This window comes from Carassius gibelio, chromosome B11 (genome assembly GCF_023724105.1).
Source record: "Carassius gibelio isolate Cgi1373 ecotype wild population from Czech Republic chromosome B11, carGib1.2-hapl.c, whole genome shotgun sequence".
NCBI lineage: Eukaryota > Metazoa > Chordata > Actinopteri > Cypriniformes > Cyprinidae > Carassius > Carassius gibelio.
Genome location: NC_068406.1, coordinates 14,488,968 through 14,509,088, shown reverse-complemented (window position 1 = coordinate 14,509,088; position 20,121 = coordinate 14,488,968). Strand labels below are relative to the sequence as shown.

Below are 20,121 nucleotides of genomic sequence, written 5' to 3'. Positions count from 1 at the left end.
CTTCGGAGTTGCCTCACGCAAGTCCGGGGGCATCATGTCTTTATTCACATGGACAACATGTGGTATTGTACATACAGTAAACCACCAGGGCGGAGTACACTCGAAAGCCCTTTACAGACAGACAGCACACCTTTCGCTGTGGCATGATTGCGGAGGCAAGGGTCCTTCTAAGAGATGCCTGTACGCTTGTAAATGGAGTGAATCAAATGGTCTGGACCCAGGTAATTTCCCTATGTCTGAATTTTCTGCAACAACGAATGGATGGCAGCAGTAGGCCCTCCATGCTTAATGTTTGCATTGCAGCTGCCTCAGCCATTCATGCTGCTATTGACCTCAATGCCGCAATTATCTGTGTGTGTTAATATTGTGCCTGGCATTGCCGCTCACATGCTTGTTGCACTTTTTATTATATACTTGTATGAGTTCACGGGACTATAATGTCTCTGTATGGTGACTGCACTGCATCTCTCTCTCAATAAGAGACCTGCCGTTGGACATGGATTCTGAGTACCCTGGTTTGATCCCTATATGGAAATCTAGATCCAATCCCCTCGAGGCATCTTTCAGGGTCGTATTTCATTGGTTGGGGATTCATTTTAGTGTGTAACAAGAACTGTTCATACTAGCTCCACTGAGGCTGAGCCTTTTACTTTGCTGTTTCTACGGTGTTGTTCTATACAGTCCCCAAGGCGTTAATGCCATGTCGAGAGACCATTCTCCAGAGGGAATGTTTCCGGTTACTATGGTAACCTCGGTTCCCTGAGAGACGGGAACGAGACAGAGGATAACCACATAGAGGGAAAAAAAGTTCAAAATATCTACTGGTTGATCGTGTCTAATGGTGTATCACCCAGCCCTAGTAGTTACCCTATTGTTGTTCCAAACCTGTAGGCGTTTCGTTCTTCATAGAAACACCAATGAACACAAATGTTTTTGCCCCTAAACCATACAGCTTTAAAATGATATGAGGGCAAGTAAATAACAGAATTTTAATTTTTTGGGAATAAACTTGAATGCCTCACTTTACTTTATGATTTAGGCAAAGACATCATTGTGATAATGGTAAACCTGACAAGATGCCAAGTGATCTAGCATTTTAAGATTCTTAAAAACTAAACATGAGTCAGTAAATTTGCATGTTGTATATTTAAAACAGGCATTATTTTTATCATTCATAAGTGTCTAAAACACATTTTTAGGCATTTTATGAAAGTTGTAGTATAGAATCATTTTACTAAATTGTACTTGTGCACAATTGGCACATTTTCTTTTGAAATCTGGAGACCCATTATGCATTTGAGTTATATTCAGCAGGAATCCCGTAAATACCCATTCCAATAGGAAGATGCATGCCATATTGTCTTCAACGTAAAATTCACACAAAAACAGTAACAAATTCTGTACACAGCAAGAAGAAACTATAATGATGCTGTATAACAAAACCATCAACTCGAAAGTCATATTTGAGACGTTTGACCTATATGTTCAACTGGGAAATATAAGCATGACATTAACATTCCCTTCATGATAAAGTCATTTCAGGCTGCAGTCGCATAGCTTTACTAATGGGTTAAAAGGTGGACTGCAAAACCAGAGACCAAGGAGAATCAACAAGCAGAAAGGATTGGAACACAATTTGGTACAGAATTCAATAAGGCATGACAAAAACAAGCAGTTACAGGACTCCATCTCCTTTCTTCTCTCATTCGCTTTCTCTTCTCCATTAGCTCACAAACAGAATATTGAACTATAATGATAAAGAGTCCATCGCAAATGCATCTAGCTTTTATTTGCCCCTCTTTTATTCTCAATACAGTACATATGCAAGAACTTCCTCACATACAAAGTCTAAAACTAGGACAAGAACGATGAGCATTTAGAAAGCTTGTTTTTCATGGATGTTGCTCCATACTGTATATTCGCACCCATTTTATATTATTGCTAGGAGACCATACTCCCATGGAAGAGGACACATCTCTACCATTTTTTGTCATCGGTCAGATACCTGCAAAACCCCTCAGGGCTGGTATTTGGATTGCTCCACTCCTGAGAAACCCTGGATTTTAGCCTGTGGCAAAAATAGGTTAAGAAGCAGGAATTGTTCTGGTCATCCTTTATCAAAAGACCTCTAGTTGAGCAACAGACACCCAATCCAAAGATTAAGCTGGTGGTCCCCTTCTGGTCCAGACCAGTTTACTCTGTCACTGAAATAGGAGCATAAAAGATACAGATCCTTCACCTGAAAATGAACATTCTGTCATTATTTATGCACTCTCATGCTGTTTTAAACTAAATTACTTACTTTCATCTGTGGACCATAACAGAAAATGAAGAATGAGAATGAGAATGAGAATCCTGAAGAATGTCTCGTTATTTTTTGTGTCCAGTTATTTTTGACATCCAGTGTTGTTTAAGTTGCAACATTCTTCAAAATATAAATTTTCACATCAGTCTGTCCAAAATATCACATAGATTTTAATTTTCAAAAAAAAAAAAAAAAGTAATGTCAGTTAAAATAATCCTTCAACATTGTGTTCTAGGCTAGCTATAAAAATGTATATAACCAGGGGTGCACATAAGTGGTCCGCAGGTCTGCATGCGCAACCAAAATAAAATAAAAATGTGTTATATAAATATGTTCTGACAGCGCATTTGCGTACCAACATGGTTGACAGCTGTTAATACACAATTACCATTTTAGATCACAAACTGTACTATATAAGTTTTATTTTCAACATGGAAGCATAAATCTAGGCTATGCCATGCCGTTTTCAAAGAACAATGCAAAACTGTTACATCCGTCCATGCTCTTTAATCAGCAACAGTGCTTAATCCGCAACCTGCCAAAATAAAAGCCTGCTGATTTTAAGTTTGAATGTGATGAAAATACTTTTATTTATTTATTTATTTATTTTTAGAAGCTTTCATCCAAAGCGACTTAAAATTGGGGAATACATAAAGAGATTCTTTTTTTATAATATTATCACATACTATTGTTACATTTATTTACTATTATTTTATAATAAAAAATAAATAAATAAACAAAGTGCAATAATATTATAACTTTTATTAATTCATTTTTTTATAGTTATATTTAATGGGTCACGCTATATGCAGTGTGAGGACCAAACCTCAAAAATGATGTGCAGCTCTGTATATAACCATCAAGTCAAAGATTAAATCAAAACACTTCAGTTTACTCTTAGTGCAAACTACCTCATCACTGATTTCAGTCTTTTTTATATAAAAACACCCTTTCTAAATGGTAAAAATCTCAGCAATCCATGGGCTATACACGATACACCGGAGCTGTCTTTACCATTGTCTTTTGTATTTTCTTCTCTGTAGTTGTGTACAAAAAGCCATTGTTGTTACAAAGTTGTTACAAAGAAGGTTGATGAGAACTTTTGACTGGTCTCTGAGTCGATTTAAAATGTTAAAACCTGAAACTAAGATAATATGATTCCAGCTGTTTTTTATTTTTCCTGTGATCATCATGTCAAAGAATTTAATACCATTTTGCACTGGCAAAATGAACAACTGTCAAAACACAGTGAAAATATTATCATCATCCTTATCATCAAACTGAAGGGGATTTGAATGGAAATTAGGTAAAATGTTACTACACATAGACTATGACATGTTAAGGCAACACAGATCTGTTCAATAACGCAGTTAGAGCTGCCCAGTGTGCTTCATTCTCTAAATTGATCTCTGTGAGCTTGAGGGGCTCAACTCTCAACTGTGATGATTTTGCAGCTTTTTATAGATAAGCAAGCCATAAAGATCTTCGAATTTGAAAAGGCACTTATGACAGAAGCAGTTTCCAAACTTGTTTGACCAGAGGGCTTAATAAAACGTTTAAACGACTCTTTTGGGCAGCCCTGGCCTAATGTTTAGAGAGTCGAACTTGTATCCCAAAGGTCATGGGTGAAGTGAATTAACAGCACTCACTTCCAATTAGTGCCACAACAAAACTGGCTGCCCACTGCTCTAGGTGTGTGTGTTCGGTACTCAATGCTGTGTGTGTGCACTTGGATCGGTTAAATGCAGAGCACAAATTCTGAGTATGGGTTACCATACTTGGCCACATATCATGTTACTTTCTATTATTTACTTTATTAACATAACCCTACTCACTGGTATAACCTGTTCTTAAAGGGGTCTTTTGATTTTGCTAAAAATAACATTATATGGTGTATTTGGGGGTTCCAATTTGCTGGTTTGAATCCTATCTCACTGATAGGTCTTTCAGGGTGGCTTGGGGAGGGGAAGTATCCAAAGCACATCAACTTGCCACTGGGGTTCCTCAGGGATCAGTTCTTGGACCCCTCTTCTTCTCCATATACACAACATCACTGGGTCCCATCATACAGGCACATGGATTCTCCTACCATTGCTATTCTGATAACCTCTATCTTTCATTTCCCAGATGATCCAATGGTAGCGGGACAGATCTCAGGCTGCCTGGCGGATATTTCAGCATAGATGAAAGAATATCACCTACAGCAACCTGGCAAAGACTGAGCTTCTTGTCTTCCCTGCCACTCCAACTCCAAGTGTGATTTCTCCATCCAGCTAGGCTCTTCTACAATTTCCCCATCAACTTTGGTCAGAAATCTTGGTGTAACCTCTGATGACCAGCTGACCTTCAAAGACAACATTGCAAAGACTGCTCAATCTTGCAGGTTTACATTGCACAACATCATAAAGATCAGGCCCTTTCTAACGGAGCTCAACTTCTGGTCCAGGGGCCTTGTCATTTCTAGGCTGGACTACTGCAATAATCTTCTGGCTGGACTTACATCAAGCACAATCAAAGCTCTACAAATGATTCAGGATGCAGCAGCATGACTGGTCTTCAATTAACCAAAAAGAGCCCATGTTACACCTCTCTTTATCTCCTTGCATTGGCTACCAGTTGAAGCTCGCATCAAGTTCAAGACATTGATGCTTGCATATAGAACAGCCACAGACTCAGCACCTCTCTACTTCCACTCGCTATTCAAATCTACATCACCTCCAGAAGTCTGAGATCAGCTAGTGAGTGATGTCTTGTGCTACCATCACAGAAAGGCTTAAAATCACTTTCCAGAACATTCTCATTCACCATTCCTGGCTGGTGGAATGATCTTCCCACCCCTATCCGGAATGCTGAATCCCTGACATTTTTCAAGTAACAGCTGAAAACTCATCTCTTTTAAAACTACTTGGCTTCACCATTTTTATATTTATAAATACATATATAAATAAATAAATAATATATAAATAATATGTAAACATAAAATATAGAAAATATTTTTTTCCTTCTTTTTCTAGCTTGTACTTATTTGAACAATGTTTAAAAATTGGTATTGCAAGCACTCCCTGTGTTTGTTTGCCTCTTTAAGAAGAATCGCTTTATGTATCCCCCAATTGTAAGTCTGCAAAATGAATAAATGTTCATGTAAATGTAAACGTATTTGGTGTTATGCAACGTGTTTATGTGGTTTAAGGTAAAAAAAAAAAAAATCCACATATTGTACATTATTGTTTCTCCTCTATGCCCTGCCATCTTCTTGTTTTATATTTATTTTTTTATTACAGATTATAATGACTTATACTGTCTTTTTATGCATTGCGTTGCATTGTGCAGCGTAAACATAAAACAATGTCTGCATTTGTGATCGGAGAAACGACAAACACAAGCATACTCTAAACCAGCAGTTTTCAATTACAGTCCTCGCGCCACCCTGATTCAGATAATCAGATCATATGAAGTGAGCTCTGTGCATGAACTATGCTCTGACTGACGTGGTCTCTACACTGTGTTCAATGCTCCCTATTCCCTGAGGAGGGGAAATCTGTTGAAGTTTACTTCATTTCGGAACATTCATTCACGGATTTGCGCTGCGCAACATCTTTACACACAGAAAAAATGTGACATCATATATCTCAGTAAATAAATACAATTTAAATTCATGTGTCCTCTTTTGCAAGGCCAAACAAAGTATTTCCACTTTCACGATGAAACACAGAGTCCAAAACATGGTGGCAGCAACAATAATACAGCGAGAATCATTAATCTATTTTAGATTTAGTCCGAGAGCTTTTTGTCATTCAATTGAAAACGTATATACGGTATAATGTCCATGTCCAGAAATGTAATAAAAACATCTTCAAAGTAGTCTATGTGACATCATAGGGTCAGTTAGAATTCTGGGTCTGTTGTAAGCGTGTTCAAGACCCTGATGACGTATGACGCTGCTGATATGTTTTCTGGTGCGCCCAATAACAAAGATAACATGTCAGCAGTGTCGTACATCAACTGTCACAGCAGTCGCACTCACAACAGACCCGGAAGAGGAGACAATGCTGAAAAATCATAATTTTTGGACCAAAATGTATTTTCGATGCTTCAACAAATTCTAACTGATCCTCTGATGTCACATGGACTACTTTGATGATGTTTTTATTACCTTTCTTGACATGGACAGTATACCGTACAAACATTTTCATTGGAGGGACAGAAAGCTCTCTGAATAAATCTAAAATATCTTAAACTGTGTCCTGGAGATGAACGGAGGTCTTACGCATTTGGAACGACATGAAGGTGAGTTATTAAATTACATAGTTTTATTTTTTTTATGAACTAACCCTTTAATGCTAACTCATCGAAATCTTAAATCCTTAGTTATCACTGTAGAAATATTGTTTCTCTAGGAGTCAAAAGGAAGCCTGCTTCAGTCTGAGTAAAAAATAATAATAATTGTGAGATAATATATGTAATTGTGAGAACATAACATTAGGAGAAAGTCACAATTATGAGAATATGAGTAAAAATTATGATAAATACATCCACCTGTGAGAATTATAAACTGCACTATACTAAGTCCAATTATGATATAAAGACATATTCTGAGACATAAAGTCAGTTTAAGACCCAAGTGTTAATTGTGAGATATGATATAAATTTAAAGTCTGAGATATAGAGGAGACAGGCAGTCATAGTGTCAGTGGCAGACTACAGATAGTGTGGAGTTCTATTCTGTCTAATCTTTCAGGAAAAGTCCTTGCTAGACTCAAATTTCAAAATGCTGTAATCCTTCATATGGGTTAATCTAAATAGTCTCTAACACTGTGATGCTTGTTTTATTGGGATCCAACATTCACTGTTAAGGTTCTCAAGCAGAAGAGCATTCCAGAAGATCTAATGCTGTTGCAACCATTACACAATATCAAAAAGCATACTTTTGCTTGGTGCTAATTTACACCACACTATTAGTTGTTCTCGTTTCTACTACTGTACAAGATGTTCTATGAATCTATAAAGTCATACTGGAGAACATCATCAGGTTTCACACACACAGACAAAAACATATACAGAATCTTCCCTTTGAATATGCGTGTAATCTGCATTTCTGCTTAAAGTTTTATTTTATTTGTTATTTAAAAAAAAAAAAAGATATTCAGGTTGTAAAAACACAAAAGCAAAAATCAATGCAAATGAAAACCTTCCTTCCTTTATCTTTTCCAGCAATGCACAGCATTTTTGTACCTTCGAAATCACCATCCGACCAGTTCCTTCTTTTTCTAGCTTGTACTTATTTGAACAATGTTTAAAAATTGGTATTGCAAGCACTCCCTGTGTTTGTTTGCCTCTTTAAGAAGAATCGCTTTATGTATCCCCCAATTGTAAGTCTGCAAAATGAATAAATGTTCATGTAAATGTAAACGTATTTGGTGTTATGCAACGTGTTTATGTGGTTTAAGGTAAAAAAAAAAAAAATCCACATATTGTACATTATTGTTTCTCCTCTATGCCCTGCCATCTTCTTGTTTTATATTTATTTTTTTATTACAGATTATAATGACTTATACTGTCTTTTTATGCATTGCGTTGCATTGTGCAGCGTAAACATAAAACAATGTCTGCATTTGTGATCGGAGAAACGACAAACACAAGCATACTCTAAACCAGCAGTTTTCAATTACAGTCCTCGCGCCACCCTGATTCAGATAATCAGATCATATGAAGTGAGCTCTGTGCATGAACTATGCTCTGACTGACGTGGTCTCTACACTGTGTTCAATGCTCCCTATTCCCTGAGGAGGGGAAATCTGTTGAAGTTTACTTCATTTCGGAACATTCATTCACGGATTTGCGCTGCGCAACATCTTTACACACAGAAAAAATGTGACATCATATATCTCAGTAAATAAATACAATTTAAATTCATGTGTCCTCTTTTGCAAGGCCAAACAAAGTATTTCCACTTTCACGATGAAACACAGAGTCCAAAACATGGTGGCAGCAACAATAATACAGCGAGAATCATTAATCTATTTTAGATTTAGTCCGAGAGCTTTTTGTCATTCAATTGAAAACGTATATACGGTATAATGTCCATGTCCAGAAATGTAATAAAAACATCTTCAAAGTAGTCTATGTGACATCATAGGGTCAGTTAGAATTCTGGGTCTGTTGTAAGCGTGTTCAAGACCCTGATGACGTATGACGCTGCTGATATGTTTTCTGGTGCGCCCAATAACAAAGATAACATGTCAGCAGTGTCGTACATCAACTGTCACAGCAGTCGCACTCACAACAGACCCGGAAGAGGAGACAATGCTGAAAAATCATAATTTTTGGACCAAAATGTATTTTCGATGCTTCAACAAATTCTAACTGATCCTCTGATGTCACATGGACTACTTTGATGATGTTTTTATTACCTTTCTTGACATGGACAGTATACCGTACAAACATTTTCATTGGAGGGACAGAAAGCTCTCTGAATAAATCTAAAATATCTTAAACTGTGTCCTGGAGATGAACGGAGGTCTTACGCATTTGGAACGACATGAAGGTGAGTTATTAATTACATAGTTTTATTTTTTTTATGAACTAACCCTTTAATGCTAACTCATCGAAATCTTAAATCCTTAGTTATCACTGTAGAAATATTGTTTCTCTAGGAGTCAAAAGGAAGCCTGCTTCAGTCTGAGTAAAAAATAATAATAATTGTGAGATAATATATGTAATTGTGAGAACATAACATTAGGAGAAAGTCACAATTATGAGAATATGAGTAAAAATTATGATAAATACATCCACCTGTGAGAATTATAAACTGCACTATACTAAGTCCAATTATGATATAAAGACATATTCTGAGACATAAAGTCAGTTTAAGACCCAAGTGTTAATTGTGAGATATGATATAAATTTAAAGTCTGAGATATAGAGGAGACAGGCAGTCATAGTGTCAGTGGCAGACTACAGATAGTGTGGAGTTCTATTCTGTCTAATCTTTCAGGAAAAGTCCTTGCTAGACTCAAATTTCAAAATGCTGTAATCCTTCATATGGGTTAATCTAAATAGTCTCTAACACTGTGATGCTTGTTTTATTGGGATCCAACATTCACTGTTAAGGTTCTCAAGCAGAAGAGCATTCCAGAAGATCTAATGCTGTTGCAACCATTACACAATATCAAAAAGCATACTTTTGCTTGGTGCTAATTTACACCACACTATTAGTTGTTCTCGTTTCTACTACTGTACAAGATGTTCTATGAATCTATAAAGTCATACTGGAGAACATCATCAGGTTTCACACACACAGACAAAAACATATACAGAATCTTCCCTTTGAATATGCGTGTAATCTGCATTTCTGCTTAAAGTTTTATTTTATTTGTTATTTAAAAAAAAAAAAAGATATTCAGGTTGTAAAAACACAAAAGCAAAAATCAATGCAAATGAAAACCTTCCTTCCTTTATCTTTTCCAGCAATGCACAGCATTTTTGTACCTTCGAAATCACCATCCGACCAGTGGGTTCAAGGGCCACACATCATGAAGGTTTCAGTGACTCGGATTCCAGTTTCTTTGATTTCAAAGTGATTCACAGCGGATTCTTGTTTCACTGTCTCACAAAACAATACACCCCCTCCCAAACACCTTTTTAAATGTCCACAGGGAAAGAGGAGCCATTTTATGGCTGATCCTCTAATGAGGCATGAGGGAGCTGCACTCCTTATCAAGGGTTTGCACGCAGCCCCCTGAGGTCTTTGGTGCTACCGAGGAGCCCTGAGAAACCTTACAAACAGCTAGTTCTCCAGTCTGGGGTTGAGGCAGATTAGTTGGAGGGGTTGAGGTGGGTGCGAGAGACTGTTCTCTCCTCTACACACTAGCGGACAGGGATTACCACCTGTTTGCATGCCCTTGCCAAAGGGACCTTCTTTAGTTTGAGAGCAAGGGAGACGACTGAAACTGCCTTTGATGTGTTTTCACTTTTAATTGACTTGTCGGCAGTGCTTGCCTTTGCTCTCGTTCTCTCATTGGTTTCATTTTATTTTTCTTGGACTATTTCTTTAGAAACAAGACACCAGAAGAATACTTCTATCAACTGGTTCTTTCCATCTGTAATACTGTTGTGAATGTGTATGTTACGCGGTTACAAAAGACTTCTATTTCAAATGCTGTTCTTTTGAACTTTCTATTCATTAAAGAATTCTGGAAAATGTATTATGGTTTACACAAAAACAAAGCAGCTCTATCAACTGTTTTCAAATGCCTTAGTTGCAACTTATTAGGTTATATTTTTGTTTACACATGGTTCAAATATGTTTACTTCAGTGGTAACCAGGGAAATCTACAAATACTTTATCTGAACTATGTTCACTTTACCATGGTTCATTGTCATAAGGGACTGCCAGTAATACACTGTTGCATGCATAAATTGCTATATTTTTATTCGGAGAGCGTATGATTTATATTAACAATACAGAATAAACATGAGCAATATGAACTTTTAACATTCAAATTTAAATAAATGTACTGCACAAACTAGGGTACGATTTCAATAGGTTTATTGTGAAATAACTCAAACATATAGCCTATGTTTTTTCTGCATTGTTCTGGGCTGCCTTTTCCAAAAACAAATGCTTTCTTATTATAGGCTACTCTTGGGAAACGCAGCTCTATTAAAATGCACTGTCAGAAGTCAGTGAACACTCTCTGTAATTGATTGATTCTGCCTTGCAACATTTGGTGTGTTCAGGTGAACAGGAAAATCCCTTCCACACAATTATTTGCTAACATAGGTTATTCATCCAATTTAAAGCATATTGTAGGAATAATTTTGGTTTAAACAAAATCACTGGTAAAAAAAAAAAAAACACCTTAGTATCAATATTTTTATTTGAGTATCGATACTTTTGAAGCTCCCATCAGTACCGATATATCAATACTTCATGATCGATTCGCCCATCCCTAAACAGAACCGCTAGTTCAATCAGGACCACTTACGACAAGTATATTTATGACAATTAGATTTGCATACAGTTAGTGTTGGCGGTATGGTTATGTTCTGGGCAACACTCCACACGCGTGTCCATGCAGCCATGCTTGGACAGAGCAGGGAGAGCAGCAAGACAAACCCCCCTGGGGTACAGAACAGAACCATTATAAGCATACATAATTACAATTCACAATTACATGAATTGTAAACAAAATGTGATAGAGACTGCTTCCAAAGAAGAGACTGTAAAGAAAGAACAAAGTTAGATTAGATTACAGGTTCAATTGGTGGAGTTGGGGTTGGAGGAGGGAGTTAATCGCAAGCAGCGATGTGATGGAAGAGACACTGAAGAATGGGAATTTAAATAGACCGCATGTGATAGGTGTCAAGACTGGATTGGTACACATCAGGAACAGCTGACTGTCAGCTGATGCAAGCAGGACTAACGTGGCCTGACTAAACTAACTCAATGCTCTGTATTTAAATCAGCACAGCCAGCGAAGGATTGAACTCAACTGTTTTGAACCAGCCCACCTTTTTTAAACAACCAACAAATGGCTGTTTCATTGTCTGTTGATGAAGTACAGACGTTCCTCTCATTGATAGCAGAGGAGCAGATCCATCGAGATCTTGATGGGGCAATGCGAAATGAAAAGGTTTTTCACGATTCACGGAAGTAGAGGCAGCACAACTACAAAGACATGTGATTAAATCCCGCCCACTAAACTGCAGTGGAAACACAAACAGAGCTAAATCGAACTGTGCCGAACTGAGCCATACCGAGCCGAGTCATACCGAACAGTGGAAAGGTGCCATTAGGTGGACAGAGCTAAATACAGGAGTACAGACTGTCCAAAATGTTAACTCAAACAGCATACTATAACTGTTCCTAGCACAGCCGATGCTTTACAGCTATAAAAAAAAAAACTGCATGACTGAAAAATGTGGATCATACATATGTGATACATATCTACACAAATAGAAACATATCTACACAAATTTGATTTGAATAAAACCATCTAGTAAATAAATGACCATGTGAAGCACATACTGTACATCCTAAGTTAATTAATCAAAGCTGCTTGCTGGAATAACAATGAGCGTTTACTGTAGTTTGCAACATCATGTTTGCCATGTTATTAAATAAAGCATTTATCCACATATAGTACAGTAACACACTGTTACAGTATGTCATGTACATTCATTTGAGATACAAATACTGATGCACTGTATTTATTTACAATATTACCACAATCACCATATATATAATAATATATTATAATTTTTAAGTGCATTCTGAAAATCTGTATACTGTACATTTACAGTTATGATGAGTCTAAATATGTGTATAAATTGGGCCTTAGGTGTATGATCTGAGTCACAGAGTCTCACACAGAGACAGAGGTTGCCTCCACCAATTCACCCTATGACACTACATCAGTATATCACAGCAGGAGAGCATTGTACTACCAGCGGAAAAAATACAGCACGCCTCCACCTACCATCTACCCCCTCATTAGTCCATGTAATACTAGGTGACAGTGCTTACAAGAGTAACATGTTTAAACAACCATTCATTTAACTGAGTGTGGGACTTCACTCTTCAGCTTTTACTATTCTGAAAGGATTTCTACAGCCATGTTGCCACCCGGTATTAAGATGTGTATTCTGTGATCAGCTGAGACACATTACCATTTACACTTGGTCTTAACATGACCACTTGTTTTCAGTCCCACCCTTCTTATTTCGAAAACTACACAACTTTCTAAGGCAGCACAGAGTGTGGCCCACTGAATGAATGAAATCATTATATTGCTTAAAGGTGCCATCTGTAATGTTTGGCAAAAAAAATCAAGTCATACTCCACATTCCATAACAGATGGGGGCAGTATGCCTCATTAAAGTGAATTGGTCTACTCTAGAGTAACAAACGAGAAACGGCATAGTCTCTATGTTCCGCCCTTACTTTCACAACAACACTACAGCCATAACTGTGCGTTCACACCGCCGGCGTCTAGAGCATCAAAAATTGCTCTTGCCGCTCTGCTCACGATGCAGCAGAAAGATTTGTGAGCGCTCAGACGCTCTAACGTAGATCGAATGCTTATTTTGTATTAAAAGTGGCCGCAAAGCGAACAAGCTTGTTGATCTCGTGCAGACTAACCACAAGGAGTTATAAGTTAACCTCATTAAATATTGTTGTGGACGAAATATTAGGATCCTTTACTTAAAATGAACAATCTCAGACAACTTGGTCCACGTATCACTTTTAATTTATTTTGTACGCAAACAGGGACACATCATAGATTAATACAAACGCTAAACAGCAATAATCAACCTGTCCTTTATTCTGCTTGGGAATTAATGTGCCAACTCTCAAGCATTCACCGCGAGACAAACGCAATTGACTCTTTTCACACGCTTTCACGCCACACATCAATTTGTCCACGCACAGAAAAACCACAAAGCAAACAGGACATGGAGACCAACAGACTAGACAGAGCAGGTTAGTTATGATATAATAAAATGGGTAATGTTAAGTTATAGCTAGCTTATTATCAGACGCAGCTACGGTTAGCCATCGCTAACATTAGCACGTTTATCGAACAGCCTTCGATACATTTCTATGTTATAACTTCCCGAAAACAAATACACAAACATATAAAACAAACTTCTAGCGAAATACTAACAGCATCTAACTTACTGTTAGAAATGTTGCAAGTTCGGAGTCGAGCCTCATTTCTTTCAGGTCCATCAATCCAGCGATTGAAAGCAGTGCCGATGTTTACTCTGGTCTCCTTTTCTTATCGGATTTGATTTGTGATTCCGAGCGCGGTTGTTTCCCTGTAGCGAGTGGTGGTCTCTTCCCAAGGGCTTTAGACATCCTTTCTCTCTCTTCCCTGAACTGAAATGAAGTTCTGCGCTGTACTTTCCACATGATTGACATCAGGCCCACAAGCCGTGCGAGTTATTCGTGTATTGCAGGTTGGCTGGTGGTTATGTTGCCCGCATACCGCCTCCTATGGCCGAAACTGGTATTACGACACCTGTCGGGCCGGGGCTAGTAATGCTAATGCTAATTAAGGTTGATATCTCTGCAGCACTATAACATACATTTTTTTATGACATCATCGCGCTTATTTCTTCTCATTCTTTTGATGCGTGTAGGTCATGTTATGGATATTTTTACCTCAGTTTTTGCATATGGCACCTTTAAGATGGAGCGGGAAATTAAGCAAATGCAAAGCATTTTCATTGTATTCTGTGTGTTATGGCACAACATAGTGAAGTCTGAATATTTTTTCTTTGTGTGTGTGTGTGCGCTTTCTCAAAACACATGCCATAATGCTCGTGTTAAGTCAAGATTGTTGATTGATGCATCTTAAGGCCGTTACATGGCAAGCCAGCGGGTGGCCAACCTTGGGCCGTCTTTGAGCACCTGTCAACTTTTTGCGGTATGTCCTGCACTGTCTGCACTAGTTGGATCCAGTTGGCTGTCAGTCCTAGATTCGTTTTCCCTTTTTGAATAATTAATATAAACTGCTGCCACCTGCTGATACACACAGTTGTTTCCTCAGAATGTACATGCTAGTTGGTCAATGGATGTAGTCTTTGCAGAGTGTTAAAGGGCAACTTTTTTCACACATACCTCATAACTAGTTCTTAAATGTCAGCTTGGTGTTTCACAGCCTTTACGACCAGGTGTAAAGAGGGCCTACATAATAATGAGCCAAATTTAAAAATCCAGTTGGTTGGAGTCCCTAAAAATTGTGCAGGGTTTTCCCAACCACCACTGTTTTTTGCTCCATAGTACAATTGTTGAAATACTTTTGGCATTCTACATCAATAGTGTTCCAGTGGCCTCAATCGTTTCAGGTCAGGGAAACAAGGAGGCACGCATGCTTTATTTTAAAAAAAAGGTGACAAATTCGCACAGACTCTGTTGCTTATCCCACCGACACACATCATTGTACGCCACTTTGCCACAAGTCCCAAGGAGGCAGATTTACAGCTGTAGAGGAGATGCTCACCCCTCCAGCTGCTGGGCCTGCATGGCTCCACAGGGAAAGGGATACAATGTAATCAGTGGAACAAAACCGAGCACTGGCCTGAACCGAGGAGGATCAACCGAAAAGCAGCAGGGGCCCACTCACCTACCACTAGCTCAAATCTCCTCTCTGATGGGCGCATCCAGAGAAATCTCAAAGGATAAAAGAGATGTTTGATTCCAGAGATAAAACCCAAGAAGGCAGAACTAAAGGAAGGCTCTAAAGGCTCAGGGTTATGGAGGCCCATGGGGTAGATCCCCCGGGTACGGCTCCTCCATATTTGAGACAGCCAGAGAAGATTATGAGTATGTCAGAACTATTTACTCATCCTGTGTGGTTTAAAAGAAAGAGGGGAAAAAAATAGACCCCAGAGGAGACACCCTGGCCATATGGATTGCTGCTCCTCGGTAGGATTATTGATCTTCACACATAAGCTAATTTGTCAGTCAGTGTTGGCCAAGTGCCTGTGAAACATAGTCTGTGCTCTTCCATTTGCTGAAGTTTGGCGTGAAAGAATATCAACATAGTAGAGCTTTAAAATGATGAGTCTACCTGAGTGGACAAACTGGAGCCGTCAACTACAGTTACTGTGTTAGCACAGCTGGCCCAGACCGAGTCCTCCAAGGCAAGTAGCGTCCTGATGGGATCTGAACCAACTGTTACTTTCCTACAGGAGTCCTGGTTCCACAGCTCCCCTACAAGTCAAAAAGAGACAGCAAGTTCAAAGTAAGAATATTTATATTAGCATCAAGATTCTTGAATTTCAACTATGGGCATGCTAAAGGCCCAAAAATTCAAGAGAAGACAGCAAAAAATATTTTGTGATTAAAGTTAAATGTGTAAAAAAATAACATGTCAACTACTGCATTACATTTAAAGATGTACTTATAACTAATAATTTATTCCTAGTTTGTATAACAGTTTTGTTTTTCAGGCTACTAAAATAACCAATTCTAATTTGTAAAAAGCAATAAATTCGCAAATGGTTCTTAGATTGTTTTGCCTGTGTGCTAGATTTATTCTATTAGATGTATTCTATTAGGAAAGGAAAGGAAAGAAAAGGAAAGGAAAGGAAATCCTTTCGTTTTGATGTTTTGATTGTAATGAGCTTTAAAAATGTAATTCCAGAAAATAGCCCAAAATATATCACTTTGCTTATTCTGAGTTTTATGACAAAGAAAACAGAAAAACAAGGTAAAAGTACATGAGTAGAGAATACAATTAGGCTTGTGACATACCATGCTTGACGGCAAATCACTAATCCTATCTGGTGGAACATTTCAAATATGGCCAAAGATGGTAAATTCATATGTTATTTCCCTTATAAATGAACGCTTCAAATAGCAGAGCTACAAAAATGTGCTGCATGCTAATTCCACTGCTTTGCCCTGAGCAAGTCACTTAAAGTAAATTGGTTTCATTAATACTCAAGAGTAAATCCTTGTGTTTGCAAGACAAATATGTATAACTAGTGGTGGAACTGTATAATTTATGGCTACATCTTAAAAACATACGGCTTGAGCAAGCACTGCAAAGCATGTTGTGGACCGCATATCTCCTCCAATAAAACTAGCGCTTTCTATATGCTAATGCGCTAACAGTGCCATGTTAATAACTGCACCGTATTGTGTAATCCAATTTATACATTTATCTCCAGTGTGCTCAGAACACGCCAGACTTTTTCCTCGAGTTTTAATCAGAGGGTTTGCACTGTAGCCGACATATGTGATGCATTACATAAGCTTTTTTCTTCATCTTTTTGCCCCCCATCACAGTGTGTTAATGAAGCAAAATTAGAGGGGGAACCACAGCGAGCAATTTTAATTAACATTCCGTGTTGTTTATTTCTGCCTTTGAAAGCAGAATAGCTTTACAATGACTTCCGACTTCCTCAGGTTAATTGCATGGCATATTCAAAATGTCAGTCTTCCTACTTGTTTTCGTACATATGCTTTGAAAACATCCCCTCAGCCGCTTTGTTCCCCCTAATACTTAAACGAGGGCTGCCTCAGATTTCCCTCTTGCAAATCCTAGCGAGAACCTTTGGGGCAGAGAGGACTTATCTGGACACTCAAAGCATCTGCAGATGCAGTCTTTACTTTATTGCTCCAAAAGTAATAAAGTGGAAGGAGGAGAGATGCAGTCTCATTCAGATGGGTGCTTATTGCTTCTGGGTGTAATATATTTACGTATTTTCTTTGGAAATTCAGACACCTCATTATTATACTTATAAATTCTGCAAACTGTTGATTAAACACAACAAAATGATCCTGCTCTCTTAATGTAGCTAGGAAAAAAGGGAAGAAAAACACCAAATCCACCCCTAAGCAATTTCGGCTTGCTCATATGTTTCAAAACGTTTTCTGATTAATCTCATGTGAGACCCCAATGTTTTAAGGGGAACGTATTTTATTTTTAACAAAAAATAAATAAATGAAAAAATATATATAAATTTAAAAATCCAGCCTGTACATCCCAGGGAATATATCTGGTTGTAATATGAAAAGTAATATTCAATCGCCACATTGCACATCAGTATAATTAATCTTACTTTCCTCTTCACTGGAGGCAATTCCTTGTTGACAGCCAGGTAAGTAGTGCATTGTGATAAACCCATTGTGCAAGGGTTGTCTGCCTTGCACCACCCCCAACAAACACTTACACACACAGCGCAGTCCCTCGCTATCTATCATGTCTCAGAAAACAAGAGTTCTGCATGCACACCCGTCTTATGTTGTCATTAGCCCACACTTATGCACTGCAAATGAATAAGGCGCAGGCGTGGGCAGAGGACAGACTTGTGAAATCATAAATTGCTTTCAAGGTAATCCCGAATCTGCTGCCTTTCCATCTAACTAATACATACACAGAACAATCTTATCACTCCTGTCTCATCTCTGAATGCATTCAGAATACATGACAGAACTAATATCTTTCACATACTCACTGAGGCATTCATCTAACAGAGAAGGGACTGAAATAACATCCCTGAATGTTTGAATGGAAGGTTGATGAAAGAGCAAATTGAACACAGGGACAATCAGATTCATTTGCACTATTAATTTGATTTGATTACCCTTTCACTCTATTGAGTCCCTTTCATTTGGGGACATACTAATAATTACCCTTCTTAATTATCCCACCCATTTAGTGTTTAATCCCATTAGCGAGAAAAGGGAAAAAGAAAACATACTGAATGTAACTGTCCAATTCTGTGCTAATGTGATAAAGAGAAAAAACAAGCCTAATAGGATAGAAATAACATAGACGTATAAATCCAAAGTGATTATCCACAATCCAAAACAAATAGCAACAATGCATGTAGAATAAATAAGCTTTGTTTGACATAATGCATAAAAGCAAAAGAGAAACCACTACAGCCTTGTGCAAATTATGAGACCTTGAATGACATGCTGAAATATCACAAGTTTTGTTCACATAAAAGACCAAGACTATGATATCTGAACTGGGATATTAAAAGGGCCATGGAAACAGAAAATAACTTGCATGAGAGCTGGAAACTAACTTAGAAGTATGAGCTTCTCAGCTGTACTTGAAGCTAGCATGAGCGTACAATATAATGAGACATCAAGCACTATTTGACTCGTACCTCCGTGATGTCTCTCATACACCATTAGCGTTCCATCCCGCAAGCCAGCGAACAGGAAGTTCCCGGTTTGTTTGAGACAAAGAACCGGACAGCCCTCGGGGTTACGGAGAGTCACAAGACATTGGGCAGCTGTGTCCATACTTCCGTAGACCAGAATGCTTTGGGAGATAAACATTGAAGGAGATATAACGACATCTATGCAGGAAAAAGTATAATTTTAAAATGAAGAAAGGAAAGCTAATGCCTTATGTCCACAGTTCATTTGCCTTGATATTGTGAAATTATTTTTTAAAAGGAGAAAACATTGTTCTCTGTGGCTAATCAGTGCCCTTCATTTGCATAAAGAATATCTCAGAATACCTATTGTTCTTCTCAGCCTTCATACATTATTTAACTTATTCAGAATATCACAGTGATTTTAATGAAGTGGTAAACTTTTCCTGTTCTAAATGTGATTACACATGTAACAAGTTAGGTAATTAATGAAGCTGAATATATTTTATCCTTTTCATATTGAAATTTAAATAGTTTTTTCCATAAAAAAACTTACGAGGATAGTCGTCACCTGTTTCGTGTCCCTGTGTGCATTGCAGTGTCTGTAATGGCACCTTAAATCTGATTAAAAGGCTTTTACCTTTCTTGTTTTCTCTATTGCTAGACATGTGCTCAAAACAAACAGCTATTAGGCTATTAGTCTTGGCTACCGCCTGGTTCTCACGGCCAAGTGAGCTGACAGGAAAATAAAGGAAGCATTGACGAGGCACTTCATTTACATAGAACCAAAGGCTTAGGTGAATCTAGTTTCCTCAGAGCAACCTTAATTTGGCTCTGCAGGTGCCAGTGTTAATTTCGTTGACGAAGACTATGACGAAAAATATTCGTCAACTAACCTTTTTCACGGACGAAAACTAAATAAAAACTAAATAAAAAGTCAGATATGATGACGAAATCGTGACGAAATATAACTGACACTTTAGTCAACGAATAAAAATGAGACGAAAATATATGGGAGGGACGAATGGAGAAGAGATCCAATCAGTGCGAATCTTTGAGGGTAGGTTGATCTATGCAGAAGCAGCCGAGCCATTTTAAAAAGCCGCGGCAAATGCAAGCGCAACAGCTAAACAAAGCAGCAGTTACACAGAAAAGAGAACAAAGATGAGTTTGCAGAAATTCGC

General features: G+C 37.9%; 1 protein-coding gene across 3 annotated transcripts in view; it reads right to left on the bottom strand.

Annotated features, from left to right (window-relative positions):
• Nucleotides 1-20,121, bottom strand: part of LOC127968293 (rho guanine nucleotide exchange factor 10-like protein) — a 106,723-nt gene that overhangs the window by 7,943 nt on the left and 78,659 nt on the right. For all 3 annotated transcript variants that reach the window (XM_052569401.1, XM_052569402.1, XM_052569403.1), the window contains 2 exons: nt 18,944-19,101; nt 15,886-16,028 (listed from right to left, as the gene is read on the bottom strand). In XM_052569401.1, the coding sequence (XP_052425361.1) occupies nt 15,886-16,028; nt 18,944-19,101 (301 nt within the window). The remainder of the gene's footprint in view (nt 1-15,885; nt 16,029-18,943; nt 19,102-20,121) is intronic.